Genomic DNA, 19,267 nt, shown 5'->3' with positions numbered 1-19,267 from the left:
TTCACTGTTTACCTTTTGGCTGTGAAATTTCATTCTCTATCAGGGGTTATTATGATTCTAGCAAAGCCACAGAAAGAATTTGAACACCAAACAAAACCAACACATTAGTGTAAAAAAAGAGGACCTCAAAGCCAATAAAAATGACTTCAGTATACATTTATACATTTCACCTTTTGCAAGAATCAACAGTTGCAAGTTACTAATCATTATTCAAAATCTTCTTGCAGGTCTCGAGACTCATGAAGGAAAGATTAAAACATTAAAACATGCATGTGGAATGTCTTGTTCGTCCAGAAGTGTAGGAATGAATCTGTCAGTCTGACACGGTATGAACCACCAAGAGACCCAACACAGTCAATGCGAAGGCCTGACAGCATTAAAGAGGGTTTCTGTGGCCATTTGAGACAGAGCGAGCCAAGTTCCTGCCTACTGATTTTGGGCCTTGAAATTGAACTATAGGCTTGTGAACTTGTGAAAGTGATTTCCATCCATTATCATGGGATAGGTTGAGTTTTGGATCAGATGAGCCACCTTACTGTCTTCATTCAAAGCGCATTACACATTTGCCAGTCAGTATCAGGAAATGAGTTTCTGATACTTGTCACTCTTATATTCACCTTATGTAGAAGAGACAGTCTGGGTTGAGAGACTAACAGAAAGAATAAACACAATCGGAACCGATTGTGTTTATTCACCTTATGTAGCCACGCCCATTTGACCCGGTTGTGTGGTCGTGTCACGACTTCCGGCTAAAAAAAAGAAAAAGAAAAAGGCAGGCTGCTCCAATATCATCTACCTCTGAATTAACTAATAATTTAGCCAATTGTATGTAACATACCAAATAAAAGCAAACAGCAATGTCTAAGAATGCAATGCCATGTACTGTAACTGGCTCGTTAATTCTCGCATTCCAGGGAATTACGTTAACGTCTGCGGGTCTTATACGTAAGTGGCTCGAGCTGCGCACGGAGGAGAGAAGACCATCTGAAGCTTTCTTTGTTGGAGTCCAGGTATGTTTGACAAAAAAGTGCTCGTCATTGTCGACGATAACGTTATCTGACCTGGCTAACAGTGGATACTCCGCTTGCTTGCTGTGTACCGAGCTCAAAGTAGTAGGCTACGTTCTTTGTTTTACCCCGTGCACTGTCCGCTACAAAAACAACTCTCTTCTTCTGACGTTCTTTTGTATTTCATGCCGTGACCGCCGGAAGTGTTAAAACAACCCGGAAGAATTTGGCCCACCCCCGCGTCTGAACATAAGGTGAATACTTCCTGTGGCAGAGCTTATCCCGCAGCCTGCTTCCAGTGAGTCACTAGTGTTACGGATCGCTCCTGCCAGCTATAGCCCCCGTTCACACAGCACGCCGAAGCAACGCTCAACCGAAGCTGTATACACTGTACCCACAAATTTCATTTCGGCGTCCTTGTTAACAGGCGAAGCCGTTCACACCACCCGCACGCGTGTCATGCCGACGCCGTGCCGAAGCCACGCTCACGCCACGCCGAAGCGATCACTCAGGCCTGACGCCGAATTTCCAAGCGTGACGCTGAAGCCATGAAGCCGTGAGGCATGAAGTCAATGGGAGTTGTTGTGGGCGGGTTCAAGGCGCGAGAGTAGGTGCTGAGAGGAAAAGAGAAGGCATCTTGTGTGAACAACAAGGCATACGTTCAGCTTGTGCCTGCTTCAAGCTTCAGTTCTGCTTACGTTCGGCGTCCTGTGTGAATGTAAGCTTAGATATGATAAATATGTCTATTTGCTTTGGCTATTTGTCGATTTGATCTATGGTCTGCTCATATGAAGGGTATAGAGGGCGCCTTTTTGTCCATAAGGGGCTGCCATAGGTGTCCATAAAATGGAAATTCCGCCCCTGCGCTCGAGGGGTCAGTCGGGTCCACAGAAGACGGGGCTGCAGCCCGCAACACAGGTTGTTGATAGCTTATAGTGTATGTCTCGTCTTGCACCTGTCACGTGTTTATGAGACTCTCTGATCACGTGAGGACTCGCTTGGATCCCTCACGCATCCAACCGTCGGAGCTTGCCCAGTGTCGGGACCATGCGCGTAGCCACGGGTGCGCTAGGGTGTGCAAATGCCACCCAGACAGGCCGCTGGCGCACCCAAAAAAATGGGGTAAAAAAAGTGTTTTGTTTTGTCTGCAAAACACATGTCAACGCTGTCATGCGCACTGTGTCTAACTGTCCGCTGCCCTATGTGCCCCGGAGCATCATGCCATGGGAAACTAGTTAAGCTGTCGTCCACGTAAAGTAAACAAATGCACGCACGCACAGCAGCAGCAGCGCCAAATCAAGAAGACATGAAACAAAGCTCGCTTTTAAGCTTTTTCGGCAAAGGCAAGAAACGACGAGGAAGAAGATGACTCGTCGTCACCCTCCCCCTCAACAAGTGCGGATTGTAGTGCACCCGGTCCCGCACCGGTATTGGTGGTGTACAGTGGAGAACAGACAGACGATGATGAAGAAGATGATGCAGCCGAAACAATGACGTTAACAGCGGGGAATGCAGCCAACAACACACCGGAGGTTTGTGCAGAGCCAGAGGACACTAACGCTACAGATCTCTCTGCAGTAGACGAACATGCCAACCAAATTTGCGTTCTTTCCCGACTAGAACACTCATTGGAAAAAGTAGGTGAGACTTTTTTGAGATACTAAACAAAGTGGTTTTACATGTTGCCAAAAAATACAATTTAATTGATTGCTTCTACCTGCTAATAATGAGTGCGAAAAGGAGCAAACAACACACAAATATTCCTCTAAATCTGGTTTGAAAAGACCCAAAAAAATGGTCCGCCCCCTGGCACACCCTGGCTTTCTGTGGCACACCCAATGAGCCAAGTCTGGCTACGCTACTGGTCGGGACGCTCCTGGAGGCCACGTCAGCTAAAGCTAATGGGTGAGTGGCCTGGATTCAACCGATAAACAGCCTATCCAACTTATTTCTAGCGGCCATGATGCCTATGCGTTTTTCTTCCGGTGTGATCCTCCCAGCCTTGTTGCTGACAGCTTGACACCCGTCTGGGCGAACGGAGCAAATCACTAATCAGGTCCAGCTTGGCAAAAATCTCGTCGATATATCCCTTTAAGAGCGCAGTGCGCAGCCTACTGCTTATGTTAGCGGCTATGTTACATGGCAGTAAAACGCCACTAAATGACCAAATTGATTTAACTTTTAACCATTTCGATTAACACTGTTTCCATACAGACCCCCAGCATTGGTTAGTTGTTTATAACGTGACTATATTTATAACTTTTATAACGTACTCCAGTTTCCGGTTTATAATTCGGGTCTGCAGCATCTGCAGGCAAAGAGTATAACAAAGGAAATGGCAAGCTGCAACAATAAGTCACGTTAAACCGGAACTTGTACCCACAATTATTTGTACAGTGGGGCATTCAAAAATAAGGTGGATAGACCCTTTTCACGCGGGCCATTTTGTGTCAAAAAGGCAGGGTAAACACAGGTGCAAGCAAAACACTAATGAGGGTTTCCAACTTCCAATCAACTTCCAATCAATGGAAGTTGGAAACCCTCATTAGTGTTTTGCTTGCACCTGTGTTTACCCTGCCTTTTCGACACAAAATGCCCCCTGGGAAAAGAGTCTATTGTGTTCTGTTCTCATGTTATCGGATCATAATGAGATGAGATGAGATGAGATGAGATAAACTTTATTGTCCCTCGAGGGAAATTTGTCTTGGGCAAAAAGTGCTAGTGCCAACATCGGTGTTACAGACACAGTAACAAAACAAACACGGTCACAGTCACAGCATTGTACTTCACCACAGAAAGAGTGCCAGCTAGACACAAGATTGCACTATTTCGAAGATTGCACATGCCCTATTGCATAGTGTGTTTAAATCATCAAACCAGTTAATAAGGGAAGAATAAAATAAGCAATAAAACCATAATACCATAAAAATCATACAAATAGAAATCAATATAAAATCAAGTCAAATCAATTAAAATTAAAACAAATCAAAATCGGCAGCGGATTTGATAAAAGAATAAGAGAATAAAAGAATAAAAGAATAAACCAATAAAAATGGGGTTAAGAGGTTAGAGAATAAGACCAAGGAAAAAGCGGTAAAAGAACATAACCAAACAAACCAGAGTATAAATACCGCTTCTACCGGACTACCTACCTAACCTAACTAGAGTGCTACACCCGGGGGAAGAGCAGGCTGTTTGTTCAGCAGTGCAATTGAGGTGGGGAGAAAGGAGAGCTTGTAGCGGTTGCTCCTGTGTTTGCTTGCTCTGAATCTTCTCCCGGATGGTAGCAGCTCATATTCCGAAAATAAAATGTGAGAAGGGTCAGTCAAGACTTTATGAGCCAGGCTGATCACCTTTTTCTCAAAGATGGACTGTAGCGTCGCCGATTCATTCTTTCCAATCACTTTCAAGGCTGTGTGGACTATTTTTAGAATTGCTTTGAGCTGGACGGTCAGAGACCCAAACCAAGCCGCCATGCCATATCTAATCAGGCTTTCCAACACAGCATTATAAAAGGTGGACATGATAGTTGTGCTCACACCAAATAGTCTGAGTCTGCGTAGGAAGTGCAGGCGTTGCGCTAATTTGGCGCAGAGGTAGTCTACATGGACATCCCATTTTACCAGGTGGTCCATTTGGATCCCCAGATATTTATACGAGCTGACCTGCTCGATCGCACTGCCCCCTATGACCACGGGGTCATGAACCCTAACTGTTCTCGGATCGAAGATCATTTCTTTGGTTTTATTTATGTTTAAAATGAGGTGATTCCTCTCGCACCAGTCTTTAAAGGAGTCAATTTCACTGTGGTAGACAGAAGGGCAGTCGTCTCCCTTCAACAAACTTAAGATAATGGTGTCGTCAGAGAACTTAATGACAAAGTTACTAGGATCACAGTTCCTACAGTCGTTTGTATACGCAGTAAAAAGAAAGGGCGAGCTCACCCCCCCCTGGGGGGCGCCGGTACTGCAGTGTTTGACATTGGAGAGGGAGGAATTAACCTTGACCTGTTGAGTCCTATCTGTTAAAAGAGAATAGAACCATTTGATGATGAACGGATTTATGTTCATCTTGACTAACTTCTGAACTAGCAGCAGGGGTCGGAGTGTGTCAAACGCTGAACTAAAATCAGCAAATAAAACTCGTGCATAAGCTTTGGGGTCAGAGTCTAGGTGCTTACTAATTAAGTGAGTCACACAGACAACAGCATCCTCTGTGCTTCGTCCCTCCCTGTAAGCGAATTGTAAGGGGTCCATACAGGGAGTCATTTCTGTTTTAAGTTGTTTGACTATCACTCTTTCGAAACATTTCATGACCCCACATGTGAGAGCGATAGGTCTGAAATCCTTATTCACAGCAGGACAAGATACTTTGGGAACAGGAATAATCAATGATTTTTTCCACAGAGCAGGAACAGTGTGACTATCTATTGACTTTTGAAAGATCGGGCACCAGGCCGCTGTAAGCTCTTCAGAACAGGATTTTAGCACGAAAGCTGGCAGGCCATCAGGCCCTGTGGATTTCTTATTGCTTACCTCGCTAAAGATGCTTTGTACCTGTAGTGGGTCAATAACCAGACGGTCAGAGTCGCTACAAGAGGGAAAAACAACTGAATTAAAATCAAAATTAAGATCCGCTGCCGAGTCAGAATCAAATCTAAGAAAGAAATCATTCAACTCATTAGCTCTCTCCAGATCATTAATGCCAGTCAACCCCTAGACACGATAGGATACAAGCCTGAATTGATATTGAGAATATGACTAGGCGCCAATCTGTAACCATAGCTTTGACCAGAGAGAGACGATCTCTGGTTTGACCAGGTAAAACAGAACAGAACAGGAAGTTGTAACACAAACGGGTCAAGTGGGCGGGGCTACATAAGGTGAATACAACTCCACTGGCCAGTGTGGGGCCAGTAGTCAGTTGATGATACTACGTACTTAATATTAAGATCAAGTTTAATACATCTTAACCCATGTAACTGATACTACTTAATATTAAGATCAAGTTTAATACATCTTAACCCATGTAACTGACACGCCTTAACCCATGTACTGTAACTGATACGAATGAACATGACTCATCCTTAACCCATGTAACTGATACGAATGAACATGACTCATCCAAAAATGACACATCATTTTCCAACACTTTGTTTCAGAGAAGTCCCTCTGAGTCAAATGCCGCTTTTATTCCCCCTTCCTCCAAACAGCTTCTCAACACAAACACAACTTCACTGCCATCATCTCTGCACAGTTCGGCTAATTAAGCAAAAGTCACATTTGACAGGGCCAAATGAATTCGCCCAACATCCGCCAATGTCATCTCAAGTGTTGTTTTAGTGGACGGTTTCACAGCCATTTACCAGTCAATCACATTGCCAACCAATCCCGTCGTCGCGGCCCTGAGCAGTCCAATCCCTGAGTGACAATAAGGCCCGGTCACATGGAGTGTATGGGGGCATAGAAGGTCTCTCTCTCTCTTTCTGCCAGCTAATATTCCTGAGAGTTCCCAGAAATGCCTCACATCTGTCCAGCTCAAAACAAAACAGCGCCTTGTGGACTTGGTTGGAGCCATCTTTGCTCTAGCAGCTGCGCCGTGTAAGTCCACCACCCCATCGTTTATAACACTGATTATGGGCTGCAGTTTAGCCCATAGTTGTTATCATTTGTTTCTCTCACACAGGCTGTGTTGTCGACGGGGAGATGGGATACGCCTGTGTGACCCGCTCAGGCTTCTGAGAGGGAAGAATGCTCTCTCCATGTGTGTGTGTGTGTGTGTGTGTGTGTGTGTGTGTGTGTGAGAGAGAGAGAGAGAGAGAGAGAGAGAGAGAGAGAGTGATAGAGCCAAATCGTTTTATATAGCCTATGTACCAAGTCTATTTTATATAGAGTAAAATTTATTTATTAAGTTTATTAATATCAATGGATGTCAACCTGAGGTGCAAGATCCCCTTGGGGGGCTCCAAAGACCTGGGAGGGGAGGGGTCACAAGGCTCCAGAAATCTTTCCGTAAAGGAATAATATTGAAGAACCAGCAAGAACTCAGGACAAAATGAGTCATCTGTTATAATCAAACTCATTTTAAGATGTAATTTCAAGCAAAATAACTGCAGAAAATGTCATTAAATCCTCCCTTCTGTGAGTTTTCCTGGTCTAAATGAGGCAAAATGTGTGTTTGGCAGATACATGGATTTGATCAGTTGGAGGCGGGTGTTGCCAAGTGAAAGAAAACAAGGTGGGGAATGGCTGATGGTGTGTATGACAGCGTAATCATGGCCGTATGGTCGTGACCCCCCTGAAGGCATCCAGAGGTTAGACCCATGATTCACTCTGATAATGGCCATCATCACTTAGGCTGTCACCCTGTGGGCCCAAGCTGAGATCCAGAGCCAACCGTGCCATGGAAGGGCAACATGGCAATGTCCCAATGGCATTGAATGCCAATTCAATGCACAGCTGCCTGGTCTGCTACATTACTGAAAGCAAATGACTGATTGGATACTTATTTATCATAATACTAAGCTGACATGGACTTTATTTAAATTATTTTTAATTTAAAAAAAATTAACGCCCCGCGTTTTCGGCCCAGTTGTACTCGGCCAATTCTCCCTGTCGTTGCTCCACCCCCTCTGTTGATCTAGGGAGAGTTGTAGAATAGCACATGCTTCCTCCGATACATGTGCAGTCGCCAGCCGCTTCTTTTCAGCTCACGGGCAGTTCATTTTGAATGCATCTATGCACCATGCCTGCTTTATGTGAGATGCCTTTCCATTTCTTGAAGCTTGTTCTTGCCTCCATTCATAGTCTGAAGGAGCTACCAGAACAGGAAGGATTTTATTAGACACTTCAACTCCAGGCCCTGAATTCTTCCTCCTTTCCACATTTCAAGTACTTCTGAAATGACGTTTTGGGTTCCTGAGTTAATGGCTGTCATTTAGGAAAGCATCTTCATTCTTGATCCCCGTGAAAAAGTCCCTCTTGACCCGTCAGTGGTTTTGCCCAAACTCATTGGACTGGAGCATATATCTGTTCCCTGCCTCCCTCTTATTTCAAGAGATATTTCACACAAGTAGACTTTCACTATTTGGCACAACGTCTCTCATATGAGTTCATCAATTATAGTCAAACACCAACACTGACATGACTCCATATCAGTTTGCCATGTCGGCTGCTTTGAATTTGACCGTCAAGAAATTCTTCACTCTAAAACATTCATGAGCGAAAGCGATGGCACACATGACGAGAGCGATGACGCCTTCAGATGACGAGGGCAGGGAATATCGTGCGTGGAATTTTCATGAATTCTCCTATCATATCAAGATGTGTGACTTTCAACCTCTGTATAAGAGTTATTAACTATACATACAGTAAACATTCGATCAGTGCTTTCAATCCATGCCCATGTTGGGCAGGGAGATTGTACCGCAATGTATAGGATATGGCTCTTTGGTGCTTTCTTGATCAGATGACCGTTTTCTCCGTTGACCGTCCACAGTGTCTCCTAGAGGCAGCCGGGGCACAGTGCCACCTGTCCCGGCAGGTGAGTTCTGCAGGGACACAGTCTGCGGTGGGACGGGTCCGAGCCGGCACAGCTAAACAACAGTGGCTCCTGCTGAAGGCCACAGTGCCGGCCCCAAGGGCTGTAGGCAGGAAACAGGTGGTTGACTTCCTGCCCTGTGCTGGAGCAGCCCAGCCCCAGCCTGCAAAGAAAATGGGGAATAATGAGAAGCATAATTGTATAAAGTGTATCTATTGGCAATCAGTGTACTGAAAAATGACTGCAAATACTCAGTGGGATCACTGGCACTGCAAAAAATGCTGTCAAATGGTCAAGTGATTTTATCTAGTTTCCAGACCTATCAAGCTTATTTCTTGATATATTTACATAATTTAGTCATCTCACAGCACATATAATTTGGCTGCTCTCAATAAATTTCACTTGATACATGCCAAAATGAGTAAAGATAAGTTTGGATACAAGGTAAAATAACAGTCGGTTTTTGCAGTGTATTTCCTGGGTCAAGGTCTACACTATGAACAATACTGTATGAATAACAAAATATTGCTGTGTATGCTATAGTATATCAAAGACAATCAACTCTCTTTCCATCGCTATTTTAAATGCTTGTACTGATGTCATTCTGCCTTTGTGGTCTGCTGATATCAATCAATCAATCAATCAATCAATCAATCAATCAATCAATCAATCAATCAATCAATCAATCAATCAATCAATCAATCAATCAATCAATCATTATATTTATATAGTGCCAGATCATAACAAGAGTTATCTCAAGGTGTGCCGATATCCAGCTGCATATGACCTGAGATGGCTGCATATCATGAAGCACTTGTACCTAATATGGATCCTACACTGTTTGCTGTCCAATATGAAAGCTGTGCCTCTGGTCTTTACCCAGGTGTGACCATGTATCCATCAGTCCACCTGTCCCTCCACACACCTGCCCAGTGTGTCTGTCCCTCCACACACCTGCCCTGTATGTCTGTCCCTCCACACACCTGCCCTGTGTGTCTGTCCCTCCACACACCTGCCCAGTGTGTCTGTCCCTCCACACACCTGTCCAGTGTGTCTGTCCCTCTACACACCTGTCCAGTGTGTCTGTCCCTTTACATACGTGTCCAGTGTGTCTGTCCCTCCACACACCTGCCCTGTGTGTCTGTCCCTCCACACACCTGCCCAGTGTGTCTGTCCCTCCACACACCTGTCCAGTGTGTCTGTCCCTCTACACACCTGTCCAGTGTGTCTGTCCCTTTACATACGTGTCCAGTGTGTCTGTCCCTCCACACACCTGCCCTGTGTGTCTGTTCCTCCACACACCTGTCCAGTGTGTCTGTCCCTCTACACACCTGCCCTGTGTGTCTGTTCCTCCACACACAGGTCCAGTGTGTCTGTCCCTTTACATACGTGTCCAGTGTGTCTGTCCCTTTACATACCTGCCCTGTGTGTTTGTCCCTCCACACACCTGTCCTGTGTGTGTGTCTTTCCCTCCACACACCTGCCCTGTGTGTCTGTCCCTCCACACACCTGTCCAGTGTGTCTGTCCCTCCACACACCTGCCTTGTGTGTCTGTCCCTCCACACACCTGTCCAGTGTGTCTGTCCCTCCACACACCTGTCCCTCCACACACCTGTCCAGTGTGTCTGTCCTTCCACACACCTGTCCCTCCACACACCTGTCCAGTGTGTCTTTTTGCAGTGGATGCGTGCTGATGTCTGACCTGCTGAAAGCGGCGGGGCTGTTGAGGTGGTGAAACAGAGCCGGCTCACACACCAGGGAGGAGCGTCCACACACACTGGCACACGACTGACCCAGTGGACCCAGGTGCACCCTTAGAGCGCCCTCAGGTGGCCAAGTAGGGACAGATTTACTGCAGAAGTTCTAGACAGAGTTAAGATTCAAGATAAAAGAAGAAGATGATCATCACTCAGGGTTTGACTAATATAAGTTTTAGAATATTCATTTTTTTTTACTGAAGCTGCAAAGTGTTTCCCCCCCAGTATTTTATCCTTGACAAGGTGGAAAGAATGTTTATACTATTTATACCATCATAATAACTCTCCATTGAAACCCACACTATACACCACCCTAGTTGGGAAAACTCTGGGATATATTAGCCGTGTAAATGATGTAATTTACTTGGAATGAAGTCATCATCATCATCATCATCATCATCATCATCCCCCTCTTATGAGTTTATCCACTCCACTTTTGGAGATTTTGGTAAAAGCGTTCTGATCTTGTGAGTTCACATTTCATTGCATGATACAGGATCATATGAATTAGGCTTATATGAATGAGACTAATTCGGTGGTGGAACGTGCCAGAAATCTGTATCAACGTCTTGTTTCTACTTGGCTGAATCTCTATAACCTTGCGAGGCAGCTGGATTCGCACGAGATCATGAGATCACGATCACATGAGAAATCCATCTTGTCACGCTCAAATCTATTGGTTTGAATCTGAACCACCATGCAATGGTCCGCACCAATCAGCATCCAGAGGCAGCTACAGGCGGGCTTTGGGTGTGACGTCAGTGAGAAGCGAGCCTGTGATACATGTGATAGACAGATGGCTCATCCAATCACGTCAGTTTGTGCCTGTGCCTGTGTAACCGAAGTGAATCAGCGCCGATTCCTCGTGAGTCCCGAGTGGTAGCGAGTAGGTTGGTTAAACTCACTCCCCCAGTATAAAGGCACGTTAATCAGCTCTGCCAAGGGAGCTAGCTCTCTTGGTGCAGTGGTTAACATGTCCGTCCTGTAAGCCGAAGGTCGGCATTTCGAATCCACCCCTGGGTCATGGGTTGCTGCAAGTACCACCAACACAACGCGGTTACACCTGCCTCTTTTAAACTGTTTCCTGGAGGGTTGAGTGACTTGTTCCCAGATGGTTATGTGAAAACAAACCATCTGTCAGGGTAAGGTTAGCATCTCTATACCTGGTGAGTAATGTAGGCATGGACCCTCTCTAGCATTCCGTCGCAGGTCAACTCTCGGGGGGTGAAAGGCTTCACCTGCAAAGACACACACACACACACACACACACACACACACACACACACACACACACACACACACACACACACACACACACACACACAGGTTTCATTTGATTAACTGGGGATTGCAGTGTGTGTGTGTGTGTGTGTGTGTGTGTGTGTGTGTGTGTGTGTGTGTGTGTGTGTGTGTGTGCACGTGCACGTGTGCGTGCATGGATGCGTGTGTGTGTGTGTGTGTGTGTGTGTGTGTGCCGTGTGGTACCTCTGTGAGCAGAATGGCCCTGACCGCCTCCCGTACGTCGGTCCAGTTGCTCATGTCCACCGTCCACACATAGGGCTTACCGATGAAGTCCTCTGCATACGGGTGCTGGGAGGAGATCTGGGGTCCAAAGACACAGGCAAGATGGCAGAGACAGAAAGATAAAAACACATATTAAGACCTACCAAGTTGTTTGCTATCATAAAACCTTTGTTTAAAACATAGTAACATCTTAGAAGATTTATCCATCCATTCTTGAGCAATAAAGACCAAGCAATGACTATTTTATTTTTTCCCAAATGGGTGTACAATAGGAGTTTAACACCAGAAATCCATAACTACTAGAACGGCCGTAAGTGGTCATTTTGACCACTAGATTCCAAACTCTATAATGTCATGATAAATACCCTATTGAGAGATGAATGCATTTATTGTGTTAGGATATCTTAAAAAAAAAAAGGCCTAGAACCTCAGGAAATTCCGTGCGGTCAATATGGCCGAAATAGGTTAAAAAATTATCACATTTTCTTTGCCTTTTGTGTAATTTATATAAAAAGTATTTTACATGAAATACAGACACTTTTAGGAAAAGTCAGGTACCAGGATTATTGGATTTTTTTTAATTCTACAAAGTTATTATTATTATTTTTGCATGTTTTTTAGCGGGGGGTCTAGAGGAAACGGGGAGAACATACAAACTCCACACAGAAAGGCCCTTTTGATGAGCCCACCTGGGCAGTAGGCACTGAGGTCATGGGAATGGGGACACACCCTCAGCGCCCACAGCATCCCAGGTGGGAACCCAGGATCTTCTTGCTGTGAGGTGACAGTGCTACCCCTTTCCACCGTGCCTCCACATCATTTCAAAAAGGTCAAGATGACCTCCGTGGCCGAGGAGTACCTGTCTGGTGGTGGGTTTGTGGAGATGGAGGAGTACCTGTCTGGTGGTAGGTTTGTTGAAATGGAGGAGTACCTGTCTGGTGGTGGGATTGTGGAGATGGAGGAGTACCTGTCTGGTGGTGGGTTTGTTGAGATGGAGGAGTACCTGTCTGGTGGTGGGTTTGTTGAGATGAAGGAGTACCTGTCTGGTGGTGGGTTTGTTGAGATGTAGGAGTACCTCTCTGGTGGTGGGTTTGTTGAGATGGAGGAGTACCTGTCTGGTGGTGGGTTTGTTGAGATGGAGGAGTATCTGTGTCTGGTGGTGGGTTTGTTGAGATGGAGCAGTACCTGTCTGGTGGTGGGTTTGTTGAGATGGAGGAGTATCTGTGTCTGGTGGTGGGTTTGTTGAGATGGAGCAGTACCTGTCTGGTGGTGGGTTTGTTGAGATGGAGGAGTATCTGTGTCTGGTGGTGGGTTTGTTGAGATGGAGCAGTACCTGTCTGGTGGTGGGTTTGTTGAGATGGAGGAGTATCTGTGTCTGGTGGTGGGTTTGTTGAGATGTAGGAGTACCTGTCTGGTGGTGGGTTTGTTGAGATGGAGGAGTACCTGTCTGGTGGTGGGTTTGTTGAGATGGAGCAGTACCTGTCTGGTGGTGGGTTTGTTGAGATGGAGGAGTAGCTGTGTCTGGTGGTGGGTTTGTTGAGATGGAGGAGTACCTGTCTGGTGGTGGGTTTGTTGAGATGGAGGAGTACCTATCTGGTGGTGGATTTGTTGAGATGGAGGAGTACCTGTCTGGTGGTGGGTTTGTTGAGATGGAGGAGTACCTGTCTGGTGGTGGGTTTGTTGAGATGGAGGAGTAGCTGTGTCTGGTGGTGCGTTTGTTGAGATGGAGGAGTACCTGTCTGGTGGTGGGTTTGTTGAGATGGAGGAGTACCTGTCTGGTGGTGGGTTTGCCTTTGTAGAAGTCACTGCTGTCTGAGGAGTGTGGAGGGGCAAAACGAGGCTGCAGAAACACACAGCCCAGAGCAATGGCCTCGATGGGAGCTGGACCCTCATAGGGAAAACCAAGACCTACAAACACCTGAGAGGGATGCAAAGCAAGGACATTTTGTTTAGGACCAGTGTTTAGTATCACAATGGACAATCAATCAATCAATCAATCAATCAATCAATCAATCAATCAATCAATCAATTATATACGGTATTTATAAATCGCCAAATCATAACAATAGTTATCTCAATGAGCTTGACAAATAGAGCAGTTTGTTGTTGTTGTTGTTGTTTATTTACACATATAAAAACAATTACAAAAAAATACAATATATAATCAGCATTGAATGTGCAGGAGAATTGCCTAAAAACCCTCCAGGGGCTTAGGTGTGGCATTCTCCAGGTAGCGTATCATCATCAGATTTTCATCAGTATAAAATACCCCCCCCCCCCCCCCCCCCCTTCATCCCTCCACCCACACCCCCACCCTCATACCCCCCATACGTACGTACGTATGTATGTATGTCCGGAGTTGCAAGGTGCACCATTGCACCGATCGCCTCCATTCTTTGCCGAAACACTCTTCAGGGTACTGGCATGAAACTGCCGCAGAAAACAGACTGCACTCATAGCTACAGTGCCGAATTCTGTGTGATTCTGACACATGCACAATCATAGTGCCACCTACTGGCAACACAAAAAGTGGTTTATCTTGGGAACAGTTTGCCCGATCGACTTCTAACTTAGCGGGTGTGTGGGTGAGTTGTGGTCTGACCTTGGCTTTGCGCAGCAGTCGTAGGAAGTGTTCCTGAGTCAGCAGGCCGTGGTTGGTGATGAAGCTGGGCAGCATGGAGGCGTGTCCTGCAGGCTGGTACACTGTGGCATGGGTCTCCAGCTCCTCACTGATCACCTCCACATAGCCAGATTTACCCTGGGACACACACACACACACACACACACACACACACACACGTCACACACACACACAAACAGAGGAAAAAGAGACAGAGTAGTGTCTCTATCGTGTGAAATCAGGTAATATGAGCTGTCTTCAAAAAAATAGTGTGTGTATCAAGCTTAGAAGAAAACACTAGAGATGCAATTTTTTCCTTCCTGATACCGATACCGAGTACCGATCCGATACCAGTGCATTTAAAAAAATCTATGTAGGCTACTGTAACTCGAAATATCGCTCGCTTTGCGCGCTCATTTCTAGTGTGCCTGTAGCCGTTCAACTAGCATGCGCTTCACACATGCGCAGTCAAGCTACTGTGCACCACGCCACCGGCCACCTTCTTAAGGTAATGAGATATTTTGTAAAGAGCTGTATAATAACCCTCTATGTGAATAATAACCCTGTATGGATGTGATATGATTGCTTGATATCATTGTTGTTGTATGGCCTGGGCTGGCCATTTGATTTTGTCCAGAAACTACATTTTTCAGGGCTAATAAATGATGTGGTATCGGATCAATGCATAGACTCACGTACTCACAAATACCCGATCAGACATTTTAGGCATTTCCGATACTGGTATCGTTATCAGAAACAACTCTAGAAAACACTCCTTGCTCATTCACAGACATTATGAGTGACTCAACCACTCCGTTCTGGTCATTACCTGCCACATGTAGTCCTGTTTGCCGTAGACAACAGCTATCTTGTCTTTCCTGTAGGTGTTTGGCTCCAGCTCCTCCTCCCTCGCCACCTCCTCACTCACAAAGCCCAGGAAGGAGTTATCAGGAGTATGAGCTGGAGAAGACACAACAGAGAGCACATAGTCCCCTACTTGGCAAAATGCATTTTACTACAAAATTATCAAGAGCACAAGAAGTCAAACAAATCATTACCATTTAAAAGCAGAGTAGGAAATTCTTTGGCTGACAAAATGATCATATCTTTAGAGACTGGGTCCTCTACACAATTTAGAAATATTTAATGCTCAACCTCAATAATAATCGGTTCCCTTCCCACCCTGTCAGGTGAAAAGAAGCGGCTGGCTACTGCCCATGGAGCCAGTTTCGGCTCTCCCCAGATCGGCAGAGGGTGGAGCAGCAACCAGGATAAATAAAGAAAGAAAATAGCACTAATGGGGGATAAAAAAAAATGGGATAAAGAAATTGTGAAAAAGAAGAAGAAAAAGTTTTGTCCATGACAACATGTGGACGTGCTGATGGAAGACACCACGTTTCTACACTATGTGTAATGATGGAGAGAGAGAAAAAAAGATGCTTCATCTCACTTTTCCAAGCAAAATCTATCTATAAAAAACAACACACACACACACACACACACACACACACACACACACACACACACACACACACACACACACACACACCCTTTCACAATCCCTGAGTCAGGACAGGCATCACATTGGACACAGAGGAGAGGCAGCTCTATGAGAGCCAAAGTCACACCTACTTCCTGCTTCAGCACACGCACCAACATCGAAAAAAAATATAAGTGAGTGGTGGTTATCCCCTTTGAATTGTGCCATGAAGTATCATGTTTGTGAATTTAAAAGATAACTTTGCACGTGACGTCATGAAAGTCGCAGTTTGTCGTAACGCTGAAACATAACGCTTAGTTTTGTATGAAATTAATCAATCAACTTAGTTGATTGATTAATTTCACACATCAACTTAGTTGAATCAACTTAGTTGATTGATTAATTTCGGACTGGGATCATAATTCAGGCCGGGCATTAGATACCAAGCAGGCCAAGCCGATACGGGCCGATGTGCGTGCCGGCGTCCGAAGGGCGGATTTTTTTTTTTGGGCCGTTTCAAGCCCAATTTGGGCCGTTTGAAGCCAGATTTGGGCCGTTTGAAGCCCAATTTGGGTCGTTTGAAGCCAGATTTGGGCCGTTTGAAGCCCAATTTGGGCCGTTTGAAGCCAGATTTGGGCCGTTTGAAGCCCAATTTGGGCCGTTTGAAGCCAGATTTGGGCCGTTTGAAGCCCAATTTGGGTCGTTTGAAGCCAGATTTGGGCCGTTTGAAGCCCAATTTGGGCCGTTTGAAGCCAGATTTGGGCCGTTTGAAGCCCAATTTGGGCCGTTTGAAGCCCAATTTGGGCAGAGTCCAATTTTACAATGAGATGCACCCACTTTAACCCTGAATAAAGTAATAAAACCACTAGTAAACCATTAGGCGGCGCCTGGCCTGCTGTTCAGTGAGTGGCCTGACTGCTAACCCAAAAAAAAAAAAAAAAAAAAAAAAAAAATTGCAGGCCAGGCCAGGACAGGCCACCGGGCATTTGCCCGATGTGCCCGATTATGCAGTCCGCGCCTACATCTCTCGACCCGCACAATCTACGTCACACACCAACATGGCCTGGCTGGTGGGAGAGAAAGTTATGACGTCACATACGCGACGGGTTGTGTCTTTCTAATTTCTAATTTATAGTGCAACAGTTTTACGACAAACTGCCACCACTTGACTCGCAATGTTATCTTTTAAATGGACAAACCTTATATGTGTACTTCATGTGTACTTCACGTGTACTTCATGTGTACTTCATGTGTACTTCATGTGTACTTCATGTGTACTTCATGGCAGAATTCAAATGGGATCAAAACAATGATTGTCTCTCGCCGTTCACTACCACTCATATTTTTCAGACACTGGTGCATGTAGGGCCCGACCAGAGGAGGTGTGACTTTGTCTCTCTATGGACACACAGAATGTTGTCTCTCTATGGACACACAGAATGTTGTCTCTCTATGGACACACAGAATGTTGTCTCTCTATGGACACACAGAATGGTGTCTCTCTATGGACACACAGAATGGTGTCTCTCTATGGACACACAGAATGGTGTCTCTCTATGGACACACAGAATGACTGACAAGGAATGTCTGTACATCCATCTAGGCGTCCTTGTTAACAGGCGAAGCCGTTCACAGCACACGAGCGCGTGCCACGCCGAAGCCACGCTCACGCCTTGCTCAAGCAAGGGGTTCGGCAAACTTGTGGGTTCAGCGTAGGTTGAGCTTAGCTTGAGCGTTGCTTCCGCATCCTGTGTGAACGGGGGCTGAGGCAGACACAACACATGAGCCAGGTGTTGAAGGAAATGAGAACATACATGAGACATGGGGGGGTGGGGGTGGGGGGGTCCCGTCTGGCTGTTTGTTCAATTTGGACAGCTGTCGCCCTGCTGCCCTCTGACTCTATGGGGAAGGTGTGAGAGATGCCTCTATGGGGAAGGTGTGAGAGATGACTCTATGGGGAAGGTGTGAGAGATGAGTATTTACTTTAGAGATGCAGGAATGTGTCGGCAAATGTGTGTGTGTGTGTGTGTGTGTGTGTGTGAGTGAGTGAGTGAGTGTGTGTGTGTGTGTGTGTGTGTGAGTGTGTGTGTGTGTGTGAGTGTGTGTGTGAGTGAGTGAGTGAGTGAGTGAGTGAGTGTGAGTGAGTGGTGTGTGTGCGTAAGGATGTCAGCATGCACCTGTGAGCATTTACATGTTCTGTATGTGTGTGTGTGTGTGTGTGTGTGTGTGTGTGTGTGTGTGTGTGTGTGTGCGCGAGAGCAGGCACCCAGATTCTCCTCTCCTCCCTTCTCTTAGGGTGCTTGTTTAAAAGACCTTCCTCCCTGTTTCAGCCCTTACAGCATCCTGGCGCTGACACGATACGCGGGAGTCCACTATGAAGGAATGAGGCTCCTCCTCTGTTTCCTGTCTCGGTTTTAGGTTTCTTGCTCTGTCTGTCTGTCTGTCTGTCTGTCTGTCTGTCTGTCTGTCTGTCTGTCTGTTGGTTTCTTGCTTTGTCTATTTTTGCTTTTTCTGTTTCTGTCTGTGTCCATCATCTTCTCTGCACTTCAAAGCAGAAGCATCAACATCACCCCAATCAGTCTCATGATCCTGTCCTTCTTTCTTTCCTTCTGCACTGCAAAAAGCTCAACAAGTCATTGAGTCTATTATTGAGTCTTGCAAAATAATAAGTAGGCTACTGTAAGTGAAGGAAATCTGCCAATGGCGTTAGATCAGTGGTTCTCGTGCTTTTATCCCTAAACGGACACAAATTATTTTGTTATTTTTCGTTTATTAAAACTTTTTATTTTTGATGTTTTTTGGCAGAAAGTGTATGAAACACATGACCAGAATAGTCATTCTAGTGAAAATAAATGATTCCCCTTTTTCCTGGGGACCCCTTGGAACCCCCCATGGGGGACCCCACTTTGAGAACCACTGCATTTAGATCATTTCACTAATTTCCGATGCAAATCGCTTGTGTCAAGAATTTATCATTTTCTTGATAGAGAAGTGATCTCTTATGACTTGATGATTTGCAGGCTGAATGAGACTAAATGACTTGATGATTTGCAGGCTGAATATGAGACTAAATGACTTGATGATTTGCAGGCTGAATATGAGACTAAATGACTTGATGATTTGCAGGCTGAATATGAGACGAAATGACTTGATGATTTGCAGGCTGAATATGAGACTAAATTACTTGATGATTTGCAGGCTGAATATGAGACTAGATGACTTGATGATTTGCAGGCTGAATATGAGACTAAATGACCTGATGATTTGCAGGCTGAATATGAGACTAAATGACTTGATGATTTGCAGGCTGAATAGGAGACGAAATGACTTGATGATTTGC

At 45.4% G+C, this 19,267-nt stretch overlaps 1 protein-coding gene across 1 annotated transcript in view; it reads right to left on the bottom strand.

The window, feature by feature from the left end:
- Positions 1-8,510: 8,510 nt before the first annotated feature.
- Positions 8,511-19,267, bottom strand: part of LOC310775175 (alpha-1,6-mannosylglycoprotein 6-beta-N-acetylglucosaminyltransferase B-like) — a gene marked incomplete at both ends in the record, with an annotated part of 33,861 nt that continues 23,104 nt past the window's right edge. Inside the window, 7 exons of the mRNA XM_083635272.1 lie at positions 8,511-8,709; positions 10,249-10,409; positions 11,467-11,541; positions 11,789-11,905; positions 13,599-13,745; positions 14,430-14,585; positions 15,277-15,407. Coding sequence (XP_083491398.1) covers positions 8,511-8,709; positions 10,249-10,409; positions 11,467-11,541; positions 11,789-11,905; positions 13,599-13,745; positions 14,430-14,585; positions 15,277-15,407 — 986 coding nt within the window. The remainder of the gene's footprint in view (positions 8,710-10,248; positions 10,410-11,466; positions 11,542-11,788; positions 11,906-13,598; positions 13,746-14,429; positions 14,586-15,276; positions 15,408-19,267) is intronic.

Source organism: Poromitra crassiceps (assembly GCF_964638095.1).
Source record: "Poromitra crassiceps genome assembly, chromosome: 4".
In the NCBI taxonomy this organism is placed as follows: domain Eukaryota; kingdom Metazoa; phylum Chordata; class Actinopteri; order Beryciformes; family Melamphaidae; genus Poromitra; species Poromitra crassiceps.
This window is presented reverse-complemented; position numbering and strand designations above follow the sequence as displayed.